Below are 24,126 nucleotides of genomic sequence, written 5' to 3' on the forward strand. Positions count from 1 at the left end.
TGGAAAATTTTGCATTTCCAAAAAAATTCTTTCTGAATCAGAAAAAGTTGGATATGCAATATTTTCTTGGGAGGGACATTTTAAAAAAACATTTCAGAAGAACCAACATGGAATTTTTCAACATTTTCTGGTCCCAGCTCTCCAGGCTCCAAAGTTTGGAACGACAATTCCCAAGTTCTGAGCCAGGCTGGCTGCCAGGGAAGCAGGGAGCCTGGGTTGGCAAGAAACCAGGCACACCAGGCAAAATGTGTCAGTTCCATTGAATCAGCATTTTCTGACAGAAAACTGTTCTGTTGGAAAATTTTCAACCAGCGCTAGTACTAATGTTAGAGATTTCTAAAGCAATGTAGAACATTATGTAAATAATTTGAGGCTTTTAACGGGACTCCATTAACACACTTCCAATTTTAACAATTTTTTCAAAAGTCTTTTGTTTGCAAATATGGTTTTCAGCGAGATCCTGTTTTTTACTGAATTTTTCAAATTGGGTTGAGTGGGGAAGAAGGAACATAGTTAAGTGACTTGCCCCAGGATGCTCAGACAGTCTGATGGCCCTGATTACAATTTAAGGCCTTTCTAGCTAGCTCCCAGTCCTCTGTTCTAAACACTTGACTAAGAGCTTTTGTTTAGATCAAGAGTTTAATACTCCCACAGTGTGTGTGTGACTGGTTTCAAAAGAACGTTGAAAACAAAATTCAAAACAGCTAAAACAGCTGTATCATATTAAAATTTTCTACTGTGTTTTAATGAAACTTCTTCTTTATGGAAGAGAGCTGCTGGCTAGTCTTCATACCATATACGTGGAAAAAAATTATTCTTAAAACAAAAATATTCCTTGTTCAGTATTTAAGTCTTGTGTGTAATAAAAAATGTGTAAGTTACATCATCAGAAAAATTCAATGCTTAGAAGCATATCAAACCCTTTTTTTGATTTTTCCCTAAGACTCCCAAACAGCATGGTCATTAAAAAAAAAAAAAAATATCTGTGGACTGGAGAAGCATTTCAGTTAACAAACAAAACCAAACAGTCTAGTTTCTTTGCCAAATTCTCATCTCCACACATTACTGCTGGTTGAGAGTTCTAGGAAGAACCAACATCAAGGATGTGGTTATACATGCATAAGAGTTTGTCTCCACATTAGGCTTTGGACTCAATGATGCAAGGCTTTCCCCCTTTCAAGTGCAGTCTCCTTTTGGGCTGAAACAAAAATCTTGGCTAAGGACCTGAGTTTTCTCCCCATTTCATAGAGCTGCCAATATACTGATAAGGCTCAGTAAATAACTGAGTTTAGATTAAATTCTTAGGAACAGGAAGTTTATCTTACTTGTATGTGAAACACTATGCACACCTATGACTCTAAATAAATTTTGTATTTAGCATAAACTAAAACTTACCTTTGGGTTTCTTTTTGCTTTTCCAGTTCTACTGTCTTCCTCTCTTGCTCCTTCTGTTTCAACCTCTCAACTTCTAAGTTCTTTTGCTTCTGAAGCTGCTGCTTGTTATGTATCTCTCTCAGCTCCTACAGCAACCAATAAATATATTGCATGTAATAATGTACTACATATCAGTATCACAACAAATGGCTCCACATTTCTCATTGTTAAGGACCCAAAACCTTCTTAAATATTATTACCCAAATTTTTGAAAATCATGTAACTGGCAACAGGCCAGACATTTTTACAGGTTGCCATGATTTAGCCCTCAAAGTGATAATGCTGACATTTTATTGTTTACACCATAGATTCTTTAGTTTCCATTCCTTGCTATAGTAATTGGATTTTTCATTAAGTTACAGAACCTTGTTTAAATACAGCTATATAAGTGAGGTTGTATAAACATGAAATTTTGTCTCTGATATGTAGGGCCATAAATGTGTAAAATGCCACATCAGAATGGTCATTCCTCAATATATAGAGAACTGTTATTTCCTTCATTCATAAGGTGATAATCAATATATTAATTTAAAAAGTGAATCAGGCAGCAAGAACACATCTTCACAAAAGGCTGCAAATCTCTGCTCAGGCTTTTAATATTTACGATTTACCTGGCAGTTATCTAAAGTATGGCTCACAGAGCTTTCCAAACATTTATTCTCTCTCCACTTTTAGTCATACTCCCAGAGGTGATAAAGAGTTCAAAGAGACTGACTTGTTTCTTAAATGCTGTTGTAAATGGCTAAAGGATTTTCTTCATAAATAAATATTCTTTATCTTTATGGTGGCCTTATTTTTATTAATAAATTATTAGCAGCTTTGCTAAATTTGTCAGATTTCTTACCTTCTTATGACAATTTTTTTAAAATTAACTCCTGAATTGTTCTCACAAATATTGGCAACTATTTTCTACTGTATAGGTTTCAGTTTGAGATTCATAGGGTATTTCATTGCCATATGAACTGCTGAAGCATTTTCAAGATTATTTTCTCTCCAAAAAATGGAATATTTCCAGCAGTGTTTTCAGAGCTGAATTCAGGCACTGAAACAGATAGGCTTGGCAGAATTTGATTTTTATATTTATTTTAAAATTATTTTGACTGATAACACTGACATTTATTTTTAAGGGTTTTTTTATTTTTATCAGTTTAAATTTTCCCACTTGAGGGAAATTATGGGGAGTTCAGACAATTATTTAATGACAGACACAGATTCAAAAAGTTAAAGCTTTATACCTGTTAAAACACAAATTGTATGTTTTGACATGTGATGCTGACAAAGTAAATTCCCTTACTTTCAATTCAAATTCTCAAGCAGCATTTTTCTTTCTTTGCCCATCTGTAAATTGTGATCATCAATGGAAATATTTATTTCAGTGGTTGGTGTGCGTATGGTGAAATCAACATTTACCAATAAGATCTAATCCTTTCAAGCCTAGACAGAGGAATATTAATTTGCACAGATTTGATGATTTGGATGAAAAGAACTGCTTGAAGTGTTTGGGTTATAAGGAATGAATGCAGTGTGTTTAAAATAATAAAAAGTCAGTACTAACATGAACAGAAATTATATTATGAACATCTTTGTACAACACCTAACTTTGGGGTCTGATCATCTTGTCAGTGTTTCTTTAACTAGTTGTAAGAACTGGGAATGTCTTTATCCAAACACATTTGAGAATTGTCTCTCCCATTGAAAATTAGTTGCACATCTTTAAATAATCACTTCCAGTTTATGAAGAAAAATCTACTATAGTCTTCACGTACATAAAAATAAGCATAAACTATTCAGCCTCTATGGCAAGGAACTCTGAACTTTATATCCTAATAATTTCCATGTCTTAGTGAAACATATTGAAACTTGCACCAGACCAAATAGGTTTATATTTCTTATACACTTTCAGTCCTAAGAGATAAAGGATAAACTTGTAACATGTGCTCTCCCAGGTATTATTCATATACTGGGCCACTTAATCTTTGCTTTTGTCAGAATTTCACAAACTAAGTTTTTTCCCAAATAAATCTTTCACGTAAGGTGTTTAATTTTCTCACATTTGGACCTAGTATATTAACAGAACTGGAAAATGTATAAAAGCAGTAAAAATGATAGCTGAACTCTGACAAGTCAGAAGCGATTCGGCAAGCAGCAATGAAAAAGAAAATGAGCAGGTTATTTGCAACATCATTAGTGACTTCTCACCTACAGCTTAAAAACACCTAAATAAATGTGACAGTCATTCATTAATTTTCCATTCCCTTTTAAGTCTGCAAAGAATGTTTTTTGATTGAAAACACCTGTATGTCACTGAAACAAGTACATACATTAGTCCATAACTGCAATCACACAGCAGAGCAGGCTGGGCTAGATTTTAAAAGAGGTATCAAAATAACTAGATTGTGATAAACAGTAGCAAGTGTCATTTGCAAGATGCTACAAAGCTCATGATACATCTGTGAAACTAAGAAGAAAGTTAAAATGAATATAATGACCTGGCTCTCAGTTTAATTTTATTTTTTATCCTCATATATTACAACTTTAATGGAAAAAGAACCCACAGAGTAAAAGTGGACAGTTTGGGCAAAACAATACTGTGCAGATGCTATTATTTAGAAATAAAGTGGGCCAAAATTTTGAATGTTTGGTTTGCTAGAATTTTCGACATTTCAAAAAGTTTCCCACGAGACGGAGATTCCATAAAATTTTCACTATAGAAATAGACACCTGGTGTTTTTGAAACAAAATATGCCCCCCAAGATCCAGAAGCTGCAGAATGAAATGGACATGATTTTTGTCAGTTTCAATGCTGCCCACCACTGAACAACAGTGAAACTGAGGAGAATCACATCAATTTTAGTTAGCTGTTTCCAGGACTTCCTGGGTAGCTGCCTCATCAGGCTGCAGGAGACACCCCCCAGTGCGGCTGTACAAGAGCCACATATTCTGAAAGCCGGGGCTCCCCAGAGCCAACCAAGCGATGGCTGGAAACCAGGCAGGTTTCCATCTGAACCCTGCCTGCGGTTCACTGAAAGGTCGCCAAACCTACTATGTTTCTGTGAAACATTTCAGATTCAACTAATCAGCATTTTCTGACAAAACACTTCCGTTGGAAAATTCTCCACCAGCTCTACTTAGAAAGTCACAGTGAACCTTAAAGGCTAACTGAAGTCTAGGACAGGCATTACAGAACATACAACAGGCTTCATTCTAAAGTGATATGGGGATTTGGGAAATTTTTCAAGTCCTGCACATGCACACATAGCTAGAAGCACTAGTGTACAGCACAATTTTTTTGTGGGGGGCGGGAGGAGGATTTGAAAGGAGAAAAGCATTGACAGTGAGAGCCAAGGGGAGCAAGGGACCTTGTACAGCTTAGTAGAGGAAGAGGGCACTTGAAGCTGGAGGTAGTGCCTCACCTTACGGAACTAACTCACCTATTTAATTTTGCAGTTTACAGTATTTTGCAGTGTTAAGGATTCTACCTTTGTTCCAAACTAACTTATTTTCTGTAACCACAGAGAAAGTTCTCTCTTTATGCACACCCATAATTTCCATTAGCATCAAGATATTATGCCTGTATGAAGCCGAACTATATTCAACATAATTCACATAAACATTAGGAGTAATGGGATTTATAAACATTCATCAAGAGGGAAATACAGATGATAGAGGTCAGCCATGGATAAGAACAGTTATCTGATTTGTAATCAGCTCCAACATTCATGCATTTGTAATGTCAATAAAGCCACTTCACCCCCATATCACTATGCTACTCCACTAAATACGTAATTTTATTCTGCTCCATTGTATTTAGAGTTTTTTAACCACTGGTCTAGCTGTTTTTCCAGGTGAACAAGCTGCTGCTGTCATTTCAAGTGTGGATAGGGACTTTGGCATGCTCAGTTTAGTTACGTGTGGGAGCTGCTTTCAGCTAAGAACTCCCTTGATGCACCTCTTCCCTTTCTTGCCCCGCCCCCTCTTCCCTCACTTACACTTGTTTGGTAAGTGGCTCAATTTCCAAGTTGCAGTTTAAGTCTTGGCTTATCAGTCCTGAGCTAACATCTCTACTGCTACTGAACAGAGGACTTAAAGTCAGATGGCTTTACAGTGGCAGCTTTGAAGATAATCTGTTACTAGAAAAAGAACAGGAGTACTTGTGGCACCTTAGAGACTAACACATTTTATTTGAGCATAAGCTTTATTTTATGCTCAAGGAAATTTGTTAGTCTCTAAGGTGCCACAAGTACTCCTGTTCTTTTTGCGGATACAGACTAACACGGCTGCTACTCTGAAATCTGTTACTAGTTACAATACTTTTGGCTAGCTATTAAGAACACAGCAGCATTCCAAGTGCCCTTTTTCCTCATCCTCACTTAATTTCTTTATTCCAACAATTCTCTTCTTTGATCTTAAGTAGTTAAAAAACAGGACTAAGTCATTAGGCCAAGAAGTGGAACTAAAATCCTTGCAGCATTAAAGCTATCAAACTTTAAAAACCCACAAGAACAAAAAAAAATTAAAGAAGATAAAGCCCAACTATTTGCACTAAGGCTAATTTATTTTAACAGGACATTTAAAACAGAACGAGAGCCATTTAGCCATCCATAGACTTCAGAAAGAGTTCTAGTCTAATTTAGAGAGAGTTTCTATTTAGTAATTTATTTTTAAAAGTTCACCAAGTTATGAAATCCATAAAGGAGTACAGACCTGATCTTGCAAGAACTCTTTGCACTGAACTCCCATTCACATCAGTTGGAGCTCTGATTGCATCAAAATTGCAGGATTGCATACTGTAGAACCTCAGAGTTACAAACACCTGGGAAATGGAGGTTGTTTGTAACTCTGAAATGTTCGTAACTCTGAACAAAACGTTATGGTTGTTCTTTCAAAAGTTTACCACTGAACATTGACTTTATACAGTGTTGAAACTTTACTATGCAGAAGAAAAATGCTGCTTTTAACCATTGTAATTTAATTAAAACAAGTACAGAAACAGTTTCCTTACCAAAAAGAAAAGGAGTATTTGTGGCACCTTAGAGACTAACCAATTTATTTGAGCATAAGCTTTCGTGAGCTACAGCTCACTTCATCGGACGCTTATGCTCAAATAAATTGGTTAGTCTCTAAGGTGCCACAAGTACTCCTTTTCTTTTTGCGAATACAGACTAACACGGCTGCTACTCTGAAACCAGTTTCCTTACCGTGTCAAATCTTTTTAAAAAACTTTCCCTATATTTTTCTAGTAGTTTACATTTAACACATTACTGTACTGTATTTGGTTATTTTTTGGTGTGTCTGCTGCTGCCTGACTGCATACTTCTGATTCCAAATCGGGTATGTGTTTGACTGGTCAGTTCATAACTCTGGTGTTCATAATTCTGAGGTTCTACTGTATTTTTTTTTTAAACATATATAGGCTTACCTTACAACTAAGCTCATTTTATAACTAAGCACGTTTTAGAAGAAGAGTTGAAAACCACTGCCACCTTTATCTGCTAAGACCAGAATTGGGTGCTTTCACTACAAGAGTGATGTCTCCATTCCAGTTTGAAGAATCTGAGTAGGTGTCAGCCAGGTCAGTAACTACAACAGCAAAAATAGAGCCTCTAGTGTTTGATGTCTGGTCCCAACAGGTAAAGAATTTCTGTTCACTGTTCTAAATAAAAAAAATAAATGTTATCTTCTTTTATAGCTAAACATTTGGTTACGTAGGATCTCCAGTTTTTAAAATGTAAAAAAATTTTAAAGGCATTTAAATTCACCATTTTCTTTTCCCCAAGCTGGCACACTAGTTCTATATTTTGCTGAGCAAAAGATTTTGAATATGAGGTACGTAAGCAACCCTAACAAGCAACATACCCAATAAAATTGGGTATCCAGTAGCGAATGGTAATTTCCAACTGTTATCTGAAGATAAAACTATAATTAAGAAAAGGACTTATTTGCCTTCTTGCATCAGCTCTAATGAAATGGGAATTAAAATGACCAGGATTTACATTTTATTGTACTGTCTTGCTTGGCATGACATTTAAAAAAAAAAATCAGCTTCTCCCACAGTACTATGTAAGATACCAACTAAACAAAATACCACTCCATTTCAACAGTCAGCTGAATGAAACTCTGCTAAATACACAGCTAAAAAATACAGTCTTTTTATAAAAAGATAGGTAACTACAAGTCGTAAGTTAGAAAGCTATACGTTTGTTGAGATATTCATAATTTTAAGAGTCCATATTTCATCAATCATTTGTGGTGTTTGCAAGATTACCAATGTGTTATCCAAAAGGTGCAAGTAGACACGGTTTAAAAATAAGCAACTAAACCACAGATATACATAAATATTTTGAAAAATTAGAGCACTGTCAAAGTTGCAAATCTAAACAGTCAAGAAGTATAACAGCAAAGATTCTGATACCATTAAGACACTCACAAGGTATTTCTGAAAACTAGGCAGACTATTAAGTGTACGTAGGACAGTGAGTACATAATGTGGGCAAGTAAAGTAGCCATGGAAACCTTAAACTATTGCATTTCTTGTCTTAGGGCCAAATCTTGCCTTCCCATAGAGAGGCAAGAGGATGCCCAGGAAATTTCCAAGGATTACCCTGTGAAGCTTCCACCAAATCTTGCCCTTGAGGGGAAAGGATCAAGGGGCGTGTGGAGCAGACAGAGGTGGAGTATCCCAGCCCTCTAGATCCAAGGGGAAGGCAACCTCTAGTCCAGTGGTGGGCAACCTGCGGCCACATGTGGCCCACCAGGGTAATCCACTGGAGGTCCGCGAGACAGTTTGTTTACATTGACCGTCTGCAGGAACGGCTGCCCGCAGCTCCCAGTGGCCACAGTTTGCCGTTCCTGGCCAATGGGAGCTGTGGGAAGCGACGCGGGCCGCAGGTTGCCCACCACTCCTCTAGTCCCACTACTCACTGAGGGGCTCTCCCACCCCATCCCATGAAGCATCAGCACTCCTGAAGCAGCTGTGCTACCCTCAACAGAAACATTCCCCCTCCCTTATGCCCCGTATCAGCAGCCAGGAAAAAACTACCATCTAATGACGATGAATTTTTTAACAGCCTCTTGTATAATACCCAGCATCACAAAATGCAGTGCTCTATATGAATAGACTATGTATGACGCAGCATAAGTGTTTCTGTTTAAAGTTTCTTAACACAATGGTCAAAACAAGGAGATTCATTGTTTTAAATGTTGAAATGTTATACTCACTAGTACCCTGTCCTGGTTGTAAGTGAAGGCACACAAGAAATACTACTTTTTATCTAGGCAATAAGTAAAGATTAGATTGAAATTCAAATTTGGATCTAAACTTTTAAGATTTTGTTCTAGAACTTCTTATTAAATACTAACTTAAACACTGCACACTCATCTGTTTATGGGAAAGCAAAGCACATAACTGGAGGTGGTTCTTAGATTGAGATGGATGAATACTGCCTGTCTAGGACATGGAGACCTTTAGAAAGAAGTCTAAGTAGTTGATGCAGCCAAGGAGAACTGCCAGGCACTGCAGCATTGCATCTTCCATTGCCACTGATTGGAAGAAAGAAATGCTCAAATATAAACAGTCATTCATACGCAACACTTGTCCAGTACACATTGACTAGACCAGGACCAAAAACAAATGGAATATTACACAAAGACAGACTTTTTTTCAAGAACACCGTTTTAGTTGTGTGCCACATTTTTTCCGGCACTGAGAGTAATATATCAGGAATGTAAGCCAATTTGAAATCAGTTGGCTACACTAATTTACTGGCTTTCACCTCTTGTATTAACACACATGCTAAATATGTGAATCTCCAGTGTTATCGAAATTAATATCTTATATTTGCAGCCAAAAATTGATTTTTTAAAAAAACGGATCTATCTTACAGGGTTTCTAAATGATTGTGGCCTTTGTGAAAGTCAGGGTTTGTATATAAACAACGTATATGCACAAACTGTATTACATAAAAAGAGTAACATAATAAGCCTTCCTTAACCCAGAACTCTTTTACACTTCTATGCAAAAGAGTGGATCCAGGTAGACCTATATCATACCCAAACATATATTTAAACTAGATAGAATAGACTAGACCAGGCCAAGATTTTCAAAACGGGGTACCTAAAGTTAGGCTCCCAAATCCATATTGAGGCATCAAATCGGTGGCCTGATTTTCAACCATGCTACACATATAGCAGCTCCCACTGACTTCATTATTCTTATTCCATAACACACTCCCGAAAATAATATATAGCATTAGCCACTGTCAGTCTTTCTTGTTAATGCACTTCAAATCTGATCTAAAAGTAATGAACGGGCACTAGGACAGTGGTTCTCAACCAGGGGTATGCACACCCCCGGGCATATGCACAGGTCTTCCAAGAAATACTCAACTCATCTATATCCGTGTCTCTCAGTCTAGAGGTTGCAGCCCCAGGGCGGGGGGTCACTGGACAGGTTTAGGGGGATCGCAAGAACGGGGGCATCATTAAGGGGTGGCAAGCAGGGCAATTTCCCAAGCCACAGGGAGCCCTGCAAAGCTAAATTACATGCTTCAGGTCTGCTGCCTGGGGTTCAGGCTTCAGACAAGGCTAACAAGTGTAAAACAGGGTCGAGTATCACACTGAAATGCAAGTACAGTATTTATATTCCAATTGATGTATTTTATAATTATATGGTAAAAACAAAAAAGTAAGCAGTTTTTCAATAATAGTGTGCTGTGACACTTTTGTATTTTTAGGTCTGATTTTGTAAGCAAGTAGTTTTTAAGTGAGGTGAAACCTGGCAGTACGCAAGACAAATCAGATTCCTGAAAGGGGTACAGTAGTCTGGAAAGGTTGATTTTTATGGCTGACTTAGAACAACGCTTCCTTAGCTCTCATCCCCTAACACCCCTAATCTACTTGCGCTACATTGAGGACATCTTCATCATCTGGACCCATGGAAAAGAAGCCCTTGAGGAATTCCACCATGATTTCAACAATTTCCATCCCACCATCAACCTCCGCCTAGACCAATCCACACAAGTGGTCCATTTCCTGGACACTACTGTGCTAATAAGCGATGGTCACATAAACACCACCCAATACTGGAAACCTACTGACCGCTATACTTACCTACATGCCTCCAGCTTCCATCCAGGACACACCACATGATCCATTGTCTACAGCCAAGCTCTAAGATACAACCGCATTTGCTCCAATCCCTCAGACAGAGACAAACACCTACAAGATCTCTATCAACCATTCTTAAAACTACAATACCCACCAGCTGAAGTGAAGAAACAGATTGACAGAGCTAGAAGAGTACCCAGAAGTCACCTACTACAGGACAGGCCCAACAAAGAAAATAACAGAACGCCACTAGCCGTCACCTTCAGCCCCCAACTAAAACCTCTCCAGCACACCAAAGATTTACAACCTATTACAAAATGATCCCTCACTCTCACCGATCTTGGGAGACAGACCAGTCCTCGCTTACAGACAGCCCCCCAACGTGAAGCAAATACTCTCCAGCAACCATACACCACACAACAAAAACACTAACCCAGGAACCTATCCTTGCAACAAAGCCCAATGCCAACTCTGACCACATATTTATTCAATTGACACCATCATAGGACCTAATCACATTAGCCACACCATCAGGGGCTCCTTTACCTGCACATCTACCAATGTGATATATGCCATCATGTGCCAGCAATGCCCCTCTGCCATGTACACTGGCCAAACTGGACAGTCTCTACGCAAAAGAATAAATGGACACAAATCTGACATCAGGAATCATAACATTCAAAAACAGGTAGAACACTTCAACCTCTCTGGCCCCTCAGTAAAAGATTTAAGGGTGACAATTTTGCAACAGAAAAGCTTCAAAAACAGATTCCAGTGAGAAACTGCTGAGCTTGAATTAATATGCAAACTAGATACCACTAACTTGGGTTTGAATAGAGACTGGGAGTGGCTGGGCCATTACACATGATGAATCTATTTCCCTAAGTTAAGTATCCTCACACTTTCCTGTAAACTGTCTAAATGGGCCATCTTGATCATCACTACAAAAGTTTATTTCTCCTGCTAATAGCTCATCTTAATTAATTAGCCTCTTACAGTTGGTATGGCTACTTCCACCTTCTCTGTGTGTATATACATATCTTCTTACTATATGTTCCATTCTATGCATCCGATGAAGTGGGCTGTAGCTCATGAAAGCTTATGCTCTAATAAATTTGTTAGTCTCTAAGGTGCCACAAGAATTCCTGTCCTTTTTGCGGATATAGATTAACATGGCTGCTACTCTAAAAACTGTACTAGGAGACTGCCTAAAACAGCCAATTCATTTAATACATTATGGACCTGGACCAAATTCAAACTGGTGATCTACAAGTTAAAGACTCTCCATACTATCTTTTTTTTTTTTTTTTTTTTTAAACCAGTTGCCTCAACCATGCAGTCCCAACTACCTGAAGATTTTCAAGTATTCAGTAAGGAAGCCCTAAGATACTGCTTTTGAAAACCAACTCTGAGTGACATTATATTCCAAAGAGCTTCAAAAACCCACTCATAGTGTGTCCACTCATGAATTTTTGACTTGAAGGAATAAGTGACTGAAGAGCCCCAGCCACAATGAGAAATTGAGTAGAAGGACCTTTATGAAGTAAGACTTTTAGGAGGAGTGCAAGAACTGCCAGCCAAATCACCAGTGCTCTACCTCATGGTTACATGATTATGTAGACCACAAAGACACAAGGAAACCATTATAGTAATTCAAATAATTTAGCCACTACTCTGGTCACCATAGGCCTTCTCTTATCAGGGAATATAAAATACTATAAAATACATGCAATGGTAGTGCAATCTACAGTTGTGACCTTAAGAACCCCTCAGTGCCAACTGGCAAAAGATTCGCTGTTCTGTAACAGCGACGCTTAACAGGCCTGACAAGCTCACTACACCTACACTACAGTACATACTGCTTTCATAGTATTGATCCACAAAAAAGATCATGTGAGGTCTTCAGTAAAAGCTGGGGAACACTGTTCACTAATATCGTTGTGAAAGGTAGGTACAAATACCATGTAAGACATTTATATATATAAAATTACACACACACACACGCAAAATAAGTGCCTAACATTTGAATTCATGCAGAGTTGGCATACAGGTTTCTGACAAAGAATGTATATTCACCTGTCTGCCTCCGTTCACATGTAAATTAAACATTGTAGGCCAGCACAATGGAAGACCTATTTGCATACAAACTCGACAGGAGGAAGTGAAGAACAATTACTTTGGGGAATATAAGGAGGCAACAGGATACCCCTTTCTCCTGCACTTGAAGTAATTGGGGCAGATTGATTACATTAATGAAAATGGGATCCCAAACAGCCTTGGCTGGAAACGCTTTGAAGACTGCTTTTAGACTGACGGCTAGCCTGTTAAAGTTAAGTGTAGTCTCTAGAAACCATGTATTGATTTTGCTTTATATGTAACCTGTTTCCATTATCTTTACTCTCTTAAATCTTCTCTTTGATAATAAACTTACGATGGTTTTCACCATAAATGTACCTCAGTGCTGTGATGTTATACAGTGGCTGATCCTCAATTGAATCAAAGACGCTGGCATTTACACCACCCCTTTGATGATAGCAAAACTGGTATTTCTGTGAGTAGCTGGTGACAGGGTCTAGATATCACAGGGGAATGCTACAAAGGAGTTGGTGACTGGGATGCACCTATCGTTAACCTGTAAAGCAAAGGAAGGGCTGACATTGGCCTGAGGGGATTGTTTGTATGGCTTACAGATTGGTGCTGTCAGGGAGCTGATGCTCAGCCCTGGTCTACACTAGGACTTTAGGTCGAATTTAGCAGCATTAAATCGATGTAAACCTGCACCCGTCCACACGATGAAGCCCTTTATTTCGACTTAAAGGGCTCTTAAAATCGATTTCCTTACTCCACCCCTGACAAGTGGATTAGCGCTTAAATCAGCCTTGCCGGGTCGAATTTGGGGTACTGTGGACACAATTCGACGGTATTGGCCTCCGGGAGCTATCCCAGAGTGCTCCATTTTGACCGCTCTGGACAGCACTCTCAACTCAGATGCACTGGCCAGGTAGACAGGAAAAGAACCGCAACCTTTTGAATCTCATTTCCTGTTTGGCCAGCGTGGCAAGCTGCAGGTGACCATGCAGAGCTCATCAGCAGAGGTGACCATGATGGAGTCTCAGAATCGCAAAAGAGCTCCAGCATGGACCGAACGGGAGGTACGGGATCTGATCGCTGTATGGGGAGAGGAATCCGTGCTATCAGAACTCCGTTCCAGTTTTCGAAATGCCAAAACCTTTGTCAAAATCTCCCAGGGCATGAAGGACAGAGGCCATAACAGGGACCCGAAGCAGTGCCGCGTGAAACTGAAGGAGTTGAGGCAAGCCTACCAGAAAACCAGAGAGGCGAACAGCCGCTCCGGGTCAGAGCCCCAAACATGCCGCTTCTATGATGAGCTGCATGCCATTTTAGGGGGTTCAGCCACCACTACCCCAGCCGTGTTGTTTGACTCCTTCAATGGAGATGGAGGCAATACGGAAGCAGGTTTTGGGGACGAAGAAGATGATGATGATGATGAGGTTGTAGATAGCTCACAGCAAGCAAGCGGAGAAACCGGTTTTCCCGACAGCCAGGAACTGTTTCTCACCCTGGACCTGGAGCCACTACCCCCCGAACCCACCCAAGGCTGCCTCCTGGACCCAGCAGGCAGAGAAGGGACCTCCGGTGAGTGTACCTTTTAAAATACTATACATGGTTTAAAAGCAAGCATGTGAAAGGATTACTTTGCCCTGGCATTCACGGCTCTCCTGGATATACTCCCAAAACCTTTGCAAAAGGTTTCTGGGGAGGGCAGACTTATTGCGTCCTTCATGGTAAGACACTTTACCACTCCAGGCCAGTAACACGTACTCGGGAATCATTGTACAACAAAGCATTGCAGTGTATGTTTGCTGGCGTTCAAACAACATCCGTTCTTTATCTCTCTGTGTTATCCTCAGGAGAGTGAGATATAATCCATGGCCACCTGGTTGAAATAGGGTGTTTTTCTTCAGGGGTCACTCAGAGGAGCCCATTCCTGCTGGGCTGTTTGCCTGCGGCTGAACAGAAATGTTCCCCGCTGTTAGCCACAGGGAGGGGGGAGGGTTGAGGGGGTAGCCACGTGGTGGGGGGAGGCAAAATGCGACCTTGTAACGAAAGCACATGTGCTATGTCTGTAATGTTAACAGCAAGGTTTACCCTGAAAGAGTGTACCCAGTGTTTTATAAAATGTGTCTTTTTAAATACCGCTGTCCCTTTTTTTTTCTCCACCAGCTGCATGTGTTTCAATGATCACAGGATCTTCTCCTTCCCAGAGGCTAGTGAAGATTAGAAAGAAAAAAAAACGCACTCGAGATGAAATGTTCTCAGAGCTCATGCTGTCCTCCCACACTGACAGAGCACAGACGAATGCGTGGAGGCAAATAATGTTAGACTGCAGGAAAGCACAAAATGACCAGGAGCAGAGGTGGCGGGCTGAAGAGAGTAAGTGGCGGGCTGAAGAGAGGGCTGAAGCTCGAATGTGGCGGCAGCGTGATGAGAGGAGGCAGGATTCAATGCTGAGGCTGCTGGAGAACCAAACCAGTATGCTCCAGTGTATGGTTGAGCTGCAGCAAAGGCAGCTGGAGCACAGACTGCCACTACAGCCCCTGTGTAACCAACCGCCCTCCTCCCCAAGTTCCATAGCCTCCACACCCAGACGCCCAAGAACGCGGTGGGGGGGCCACCGGCCAACCAGCCACTCCGCCACAGAGGATTGCCCAAAAAAAAGAAGGCTGTCATTCAATAAATTTTAAAGTTGTAAACTTTTAAAGTGCTGTGTGGCATTTTCCTTCCCTCCTCCACCACACCTCCTGGGCTACCTTGGTAGTCATCCCCCTATTTGTGTGATGAATGAATAAAGAATGCATGAATGTGAAGCAACAATGACTTTATTGCCTCTGCAAGTGGTGATCGAAGGGAGGAGGAGAGGGTGGTTAGCTTACAGGGAAGTAGAGTGAACCAAGGGGCGGGGGGGTTTCATCAAGGAGAAACAGACAGAACTTTCACACCGTAGCCTGGCCAGTCATGAAACTGGTTTTCAAAGCTTCTCTGATGCGTACCACGCCCTCCTGTGCTCTTCTAACCGCCCTAGTGTCTGGCTCCGCGTAACCAGCAGCCAGGCGATTTGCCTCAACCTCCCACCCTGCCATAAACATCTCCCCCTTACTCTCACAGATATTGTGGAGCACACAGCAAGCAGTAATAACAGTGGGAATACTGGTTTCGCTGAGGTCTAAGCGAGTCAGTAAACTGCGCCAGCGCGCCTTTAAACGTCCAAATGCACATTCTACCACCATTCTGCACTTGCTCAGCCTGTAGTTGAACAGCTCCTGACTACTGTCCAGGGTGCCTGTGTATGGCTTCATGAGCCATGGCATTAAGGGGTAGGCTGGGTTCCGAAGGATAACTATAGGCATTTCAACATCCCCAACAGTTATTTTCTGGTCTGGAAAGTAAGTCCCTTGCTGCAGCTGTTCATACAGACCAGAGTTCCTGAAGATGCGAGCGTCATGTACCTTTCCCGGCCATCCCATGTTGATGTTGGTGAAACGTCCCTTGTGATCCACCAGAGCTTGCAGCACTATTGAAAAGTACCCTTTGCGGTTTATGTACTCAGCGGCTTGGTGCTCCGGTGCCAAGATAGGGATATGGGTTCCGTCTATGGCCCCCACAGGAAGTTAGGGAATCCCATTGCAGCAAAGCCATCCACTATGACCTGCACATTTCCCAGGGTCACTACCCTTGATATCAGCAGATCTTTGATTGCGTGGGCTACTTGCATCACAGCAGCCCCAACAGTAGATTTGCCCACTCCAAATTGATTCCCAACTGACCGGTAGCTGTCTGGCGTTGCAAGCTTCCACAGGGCTATCGCCACTCGCTTCTCAACTGTGAGGGCTGCTCTCATCTTGGTATTCATGCGCTTCAGGGCAGGGGAAAGCAAGTCACAAAGTTCCATGAAAGTGCCCTTACGCATGCAAAAGTTTCGCAGCCACTGGGAATCGTCCCAGACCTGCAACACTATGCGATCTCACCAGTCTGTGCTTGTTTCCCGAGCCCAGAATCGGCGTTCCACAGCATGAACCTGCCCCATTAGCACCATGATGCATGCATTGGCAGGGCCCATGCTTTCAGAGAAATCTGTGTCCATGTCCTAATCACTCACGTGACCGCGCTGACGTCGCCTCCTTGCCCGGTATCGCTTTGCCAGGTTCTGGTGCTGCATATACTGCTGGATAATGCGTGTGGTGTTTAATGTGCTCCTAATTGCCAAAGTGAGCTGAGCGGCCTCCATGCTTGCCTTGGTATGGCGTCCGCACAGAAAAAAGGCGCGGAATGATTGTCTGCCGTTGCTCTGACGGAGGGAGGGGCAACTGACGACACGGCTTACAGGGTTGGCTTCAGGGAGCTAAAATCAACAAAGGGGGTGGCTTTACATCAAGGAGTATTTCAGGCAGGACTTCACGGAGGGTTCCAATAAGAAATGGTGCACCTAAGTTATTGTTCTTATTGGAACAAGGAGGTTAGCCTGGCCTCTGATTGATACATGGCTAGATTTACCTCGCTGCACCTTCTCTGTGAGTGACTGCAGTGTGACCTAGAGAAATGAGTCCCCTAGATGGGGGAGGAGGCAAAATGAGTACAAAACAAATCTGGTCTATTTCTTGTTTTGATCCACTCCATCTATCTTTTACATCTTTGGCTGGCAGCAGACGGTGCAGAAGGACTGCATGCCATCCACATCTCATGGCTGCTTGGCAGAAGATGGTACAGTACGACTGCTAGCCATCGTCATCTCTTGCCTGCCCAGCAGAAGATGGTACAATAGGACTGCTAGCAATCCGTATTGCTTGCCTGCTCACCATAAGACGGTTCAATAGGACTGACAGCAGGACTAAAGAGAATGACCTGGTCAAGTCACTCCAAATTTAGTCCCTGCGCCCATGTCTGCCCAGGCGCTCCCAGCCGACGTGGCCAGGAGCACCTCGGACATGACGAGGACGGCTACCAGTCGTACTGTACCTTCTGCTGCCAGAAGGCAATGGGTTGCTGCTACTGTGTAGCAATGCCATACCGCATCTGCCAGCACCCAGGAGACATACAGTGATGGTTACCTGTGCGGGCTCCATGCTTGCGGTGGTATGGCGTCTGCACAGGTAACTCAGGAAAAAAGGCGCGAAACGATTGTCTGCCCTTGCTTTCACGGAGGGAGGGAGGGAAGGGGGGCCTGATGATATGTACCCAGAACCACCCGCGACAATGTTTTAGCCCCATCAGGCATTGGGATCTCAACCCAGAATTCCAATGGGCAGCGGAGACTGCGGGAACTGTGGGATACCTACCCACAGTGCAACGCTCCGGAAGTCGACGCTCGCCTCGGTACTGTGGAAGCACTACGCCGAGTTAATGCACTTAATGCACTTAGAGCATTTTCTGTGGGGACACACACACTCGAATATATAAAACCGATTTCTAAAAAACCGACTTCTATAAATTCAACCTTATTCCGTAGTGTAGACATACCCTCAGTTAAGCACCAGCAAGTTTGTCTCTTTGGAGGTGGGGGAGGGGGGTAACAAGGCAACTCAGTCTTGGGCACCTCCAGGATGAGCCACAATCGTATACTATGTTGTTAAACACATTAGAACATCAGAAAAGACTTGACCTATGGTCTCAGTAGTGAAAAGGCACACTAAATACTTTTGTTAAACTATTCAGTTTACCTTATCTCTCAAAACATTGTGTTGTATCAACTACTGACAGACAGGTGATTAGTGTGGTTTCCTTTTCAAGAATAAAGTGAATTAGAAATCTAATTTAACAACATTATTTTAGGATATATTCACACAAAAGATATGCAATTCATATCTGTAGCCAAATTAACTTAATATAAAGACAATTCTCCTAATTAGATCTAATTTCAAACCAGAATCAGCCATAAAACTTTTGCTCTTGTTGCAAATATAGAAAACAAAAAGGAGAACGTTCAATATACTAGTTGTATGTATCTTCTCCTGGATGCTGTTTTTTTAAAAATATCCGTGGAAACAGTGAGATAAAAAGTTCCTTCATATTAGGTTATCATTTTCCATTTTTTGAATGTAACTGTCAGGAAGAAGTCTTGAGCACTATCTTTGAAGGAAGCTCTTCCTCTCCTAGCTGTTGCCATTTCTCTGCTTTTACTGTGTGATTAGATAAAGCACAGTCTCAACAACTGACTAATCAATCTGTGAACTGACTAAAAACAGGAGAAGTGAAAGTATGAAGAGACAAAAGAAAAACAAACTACAGTCAGGAACAAGTGTGACAGAAAAATTCTGCATAGAAATTGAAGTCAAGTCACTTTACAGGTATGTTTAAAATGAAGGGTGTATGAATTTGCAGAAGCAGTAATTCCACCATATTTCCAGAACCTCTGTTTATAGATGGGGAGGATAGAGGTTGGTAGTTTTTTCAAGTGTAATCATAGATCTGGGATCAGATCATTTGAACTTATTCCCAACTGGGTTCAGATTTAATCTGGAACCTCTTGTTCAGAGTGAACAGTAATGCTAATTTATCCAAATTTTGTCTTCTTAAAAGGAGGAGAGTACAATATATTTCAGAATGCTGTCACTTAGTAAAATGATCTTAACATTAAAACTTTGATTAAAAAATTTTGAGTAAAATGTTTCTGCCCATGATCAACCAAACATTTAGAAAACAGGGATTAACATAGGTTACCTTTAGTTGATTATTGAAAATATCAATCTCCTGAAGTTTTGATCTGGTTTCTTTTTCTACTTCATCTAGTTGGTCTCGAAGCTGCTGGCGTACTAGTTCCTTGGCTTCTAAGGCTCTTTTGATAGTAAGAAGAGAATCTCCTGTTTTTAAACATATTGTCAAATGAGATATTTTCTTACACAGACATCTTTAGGTCACACACTGTACCGTTTCTCAGCATTTCTCTTGCAAGATAAAAAATTATCAGTGATACAAATGATATGTTGTGCAAATAGACTCAAACTTATTTTTAGATAGATATAGATATATACAGAGGTGAAAGTAAGCCAGTACTGTCTGGTATGGCGTACAGCAAGAGCCTGTACACAGTTGACAATACTGGCAGGGGGCAGCTTCTCCAGGTGGGCAATTTAAAAGGGCCCTGGGCTCCCAGCAGTGGCCGGAGCCCCTGTCCCTTTAAATCACCGCCAGAGCCCCGTGGCTCCCGGCCGCCACAGCTACCTCTACTATGGGGCTCCGGCGGTGATTTAAAAGGCCCGGGGCTCCTGGCCACCACTACCGAAGCCCCAGGCCCTTTAAATTGCCACCGGAGCCCCGGGGTAGCAGCAGCAATTTAAAGGGTTTGGGATGTAAAGGCCCCGCCCCTTCTACCTGAGGCCCCGCCCCTTCCGCCCAAGGGGGACCCCGGCCCTGCATACCGGTAAGTCCCTTAAATTACTTTCACCCCTGGATATATATTATATATACTTACTGTGCAAACTGTTCTGCTGAACTTGTTTTAGTTGGTCATTGAGTAACTGTTTTTCTGGAATCAACCTTCCAAGCATCTGCTGAGACTCCTTGGGGAAAAGATAAAAGAACAAGCTATTGACTTTAACCAGGAATAGGCACTAGCTTCACATTATACCATTTTACCTTCAGTGAAGTATCTCTTTTCAGCTCCAATCACTCAGTCAAATATTATCAAAGCACTTGTTGTGTGGGACCATTTCTTAGTGATATAATTACATACAGGTACATCCTATACCCTAAAAAAGCCAGTAAGTCAAATATATTACTTTAGAAACTGCCCCCATCTAACAAACAAACTTGATCTCAACTAGTTCCAAAGCAAGATCTGATTGAAATTTTCATAGGGGGACAAGAATCAACTTAGTTGGGTACTGAATTGGGCCCTTCGGAAGCGTCTGGGGGTCATTTAAATGAGTAATTAGAAGTTTCATCAAGATGAGGAAGATTTAAGGATTGATAATTTTATTAATCATTCAAAGATAATAAATAATCTTCCTTTAAACAAACACATAACCACCAAAATCTGCTTACTTGTAGACTATCAAATAAGAATACTAGAGTTCCAGATCTCTGCTTAGCATTCCAGCAGAGATCACAGTCCATTATTTGTTTCAGTCGCTTTACAGGAACCCAGAAAGCGACACACAAATAAAAGTTTAATTGCAGGGTGGCCTGCGAATGAGAAGATTTTTCTTACGGCAGAATATGTATAATCCTTGTTATTTCTGGGGGATGATAAATGATAAAAATGATAAGATAATTCCTCATCTTGATAAACTTCTAATTAAATTGCACTACATACTTTTCCAGTGCCTTGACCCCAACATCAAGTTGTCAGAACAGATTACAAAACCCTGATACGAAATGGCTTAATAAACAAAAACTGTCAGTATCAATATCTCAGTATCTTTGAAAACAAACTTTCTTTTAAGCAAATTACTTCAGCAGCAGTTTTGATGATTTAACTACCTGACAGATTTGTCACAAACCACCATAAACGACATAGCATGGCCTTCTACATAAGTATCACACAACTTGTTAATCCTTTCGTGAGCCCAGTCAAAGATTTGCATTTGCTTACAAGAACACATATATGATGGTACTGAAATGACAACATAGCAAGGCTGTTGATTAATCGCAGTTAACTCACATGATTAACTCAAAAAAATTAATTGTGATTAAAAAAATCACAATTGCAGTTTTAATTGCGCTGCTAAACAAGAGACTACCAATTAAAATTTATTAAATATTTTGGATGTTGTTCTACATTTTCAAATATATTGATTTCAATTACAACACAGAATACAAAGTGTACAGTGCTCACTTTATATTATTATTTTTTATTCCAAATATTGGCAGTGTAAAAGTGATAAACAAAAGAAATAGTATTTTCCAATTCACCTAATACAAGTACTGTAGTGTGATCTCTTGTAAGTTCAACTTTCATGACAAAATGTACAACTATGTAAAAAAAATAACTGTACTCAAAAACAAAACAATGTAAAACTTTAGAACCTACAAGTCCACTCAGTCCTACTTCTTGTTCAGCCAATCACTCAGACAAACAAGTTTGTTTACATTTACAGACAACAATGTCACCTGAAAGTGAGAACAGGCATTCACATGGCACTGTTATAGCTGGTGTCACAAGATATTTACGTGCCAGATGCGCTAAATATTTGTATGTCCCTTCATGCCTCAACCACTATTCCAGAGGACATGTATCCATGCTGATGACAGGTTCTGCTTGATAATGATCCAAAGCTGTGTGGACCAATGCATGTTCATTTTCATAATTTGAGTCAGCTGCCATCACAGAAGGTTGATTTTGGGGGGGAGTGGGGTGGGGGGGTTCAGGTTCTGTAGTTTCCACATCGGAGTGTTGCTCTAAGACTTCTGAAAGCATGCTCCAGACTTCGTCCCTCTCAGATTTTGAAAGGCACTTCGGATTCTTAAACCTTGGATCGAGTGCTGTAGCTATCTTTAGAAATCTCTCATAGGTACCTTCTTTGCATTTTGTCAAATCTGCAGTGAAAGTGTTCTTGAAATGAACAACATGTGCTAGGTCATCATCTGAGACTGCTATAACATGAAATATATGGCAGATTGTTGGTAAAACAGATCAGGAGGCACACAATTCTCCCCCAAGGAGTTCAGTCACAAATTTCATTAACGCATGATTTTTTTTAAGGAGCGTCATCAGCAGGGAAGCATGTCCTCTGGAATGGTGGTTGAAGCGTGAAGAGGCATATGAACGTTTAGCATCTCTGGCTTGTAAATACTTTGCAATGCTGGCTACAAAAGTGCCATGTGCATACCTATCAGTTTCAGTTGACGTAAATAAGCAGGCAGCATCGGATGCATTCATTTCCACTGAATGCATCCGATGAAGTGAGCTGTAGCTCACGAAAGCTTATGCTCAAATAAATTTGTTAGTCTCTAAGGTGCCACAAGCACTCCTTTTCTTTTTAAGGGTATGATGGTAATTCAGTTCCAATCATTGTGAACAGAGCATTTATAAACAGTTAATGCTCTGTATTAATTGCATTGCTGGATGCTCAGGATTAAATTCAGATTGTAACCATTTACCCAAACCTAAAATCACGAGTGGTTTGAACGAAGGTTAGAAAGTAGGTAATTTTCAACAAAGTTGATTTTGTTTTGGAAATTTTAATGGAATTAAACAGAGGGCAAACTAATGATTGAGATAAGCAAAAAGCAGTTGTATGCTGCATAGGGTACATTTACAGGGAGGAATTTCTCCCCCACTCAGAACTAATACAGTTAGGTAAACAATTATTTTTTAAAAAGCAGGTAAATTGCTCCCCTTCGGATCTCCTACAGTGATACAGTGAAACTGATGGCATAAAGTTAGTATAAAAGGTAACATTTTAAGGACATCTGCATGCATTCAAGCCTTGTATGCATGTGATAAAATCAGTAACGTCATAGGCGCCGACTTCCACTGTTCCCAGTGGGTGCTCAACCCCACCCCCGACCCTGCACTGCCCTCACCCTGCCCCCATTCCACCCCTTCCCCAAAGTCCCTGCCCCCTTTCCATCCCCATTCCACCCCCTTCCCCCAAGTCCCCGTCCCTGCCCCACCTCTTCTTCACCTCCTCCCCTGAGCGTGCCTCGTCCCTGCTCCTCCCCCCTGGAAAGTCCTAAGCCTCGTCAAACAGCTGTTTGGCAGCGGGTAGTGCTGAGAGGTAGGTGGAGGAGCATGGGCACGGCACACTCGGGTTGGGGAGGAACTTGGCTGCCTATGGGTGCTCCAGCCCCAGAGCACCCACAGAGTCGGCGCCTATGTTAATGACTCATGAATTAAGTTATAAAATACTGTAGTAGCTCAGTTGTTTCTCCATTCTACAGAGTTTTCTAACATTCAATCCACTTACAGTGTGTTGCCACATTTCAAGCTTTCAACTCTTCCATTGCTACTCTATTTTCTATCTCCACTTTATAAATGTTCTCTTTACTCTGTTTTATATATTTCTCACTTTGTAGAGAAGAACCAACGTGTTACGGAAATATCAGTTTTGACTTTGGTGAAAATAAATCCCATTTCAAGGGGATTTAGGGAGGAGAGAATCCTGATGACTAGGGCTCAATCTTCAATGTGTTACATTTGCTTTGCTCTGAAAGCAGAAAGCTGTAAACTAAAGGAGGAAGTCCATTAATACAGAAGAAAAAACTTTCACAAGAGCTGGACTTAGGTCTGTGATCATTCTTATCTTTTAAGAGAGTGACTTCAGTTATCTAATCATTCTCCACTCATTTGGTTGAGTCAGCTTTTCCTTTGTTTCTACACAAAGAAACATCCCCACAGATTACCCACCTTCCAAACAACTAATCAAACAAAACACCTTAAGAGCTAGATGGGGGAGCGGGAAGAGCGAGAGAACAGTACAAAAACAATTCTCACTGGTATTTCTGTTTTTAGAAAGCTAAGAGGTGCTCAAGTGTTACGGGGATGAGGACCATAAGAACCTATAAAAACAGTATCAAACAAACCAGAAGACTCTCACATATCAATTCCTAATAGATACATGTGTTATG

At 40.9% G+C, this 24,126-nt stretch overlaps 1 protein-coding gene across 25 annotated transcripts in view; it reads right to left on the reverse strand.

The window, feature by feature from the left end:
• The window catches only part of ITSN1 (intersectin 1), a 236,254-nt gene that overhangs the window by 110,550 nt on the left and 101,578 nt on the right, over nt 1–24,126 (reverse strand). For 13 of the 25 annotated variants that reach the window (XM_043522810.1, XM_043522820.1, XM_037904730.2 and 10 more), the window contains 3 exons: nt 20,027–20,114; nt 19,276–19,415; nt 1,396–1,520 (listed from right to left, as the gene is read on the reverse strand). In XM_043522810.1, the coding sequence (XP_043378745.1) occupies nt 1,396–1,520; nt 19,276–19,415; nt 20,027–20,114 (353 nt within the window). Of the gene's footprint in view, nt 1–1,395; nt 1,521–19,275; nt 19,428–20,026; nt 20,115–24,126 lie in introns of all 25 variants that reach the window. The other 12 variants (XR_006283914.1, XM_043522801.1, XM_037904744.2 and 9 more) reach the window with 1 other exon arrangement.

This window comes from Chelonia mydas, chromosome 1 (assembly GCF_015237465.2).
Source record: "Chelonia mydas isolate rCheMyd1 chromosome 1, rCheMyd1.pri.v2, whole genome shotgun sequence".
Classification (NCBI taxonomy): domain Eukaryota; kingdom Metazoa; phylum Chordata; order Testudines; family Cheloniidae; genus Chelonia; species Chelonia mydas.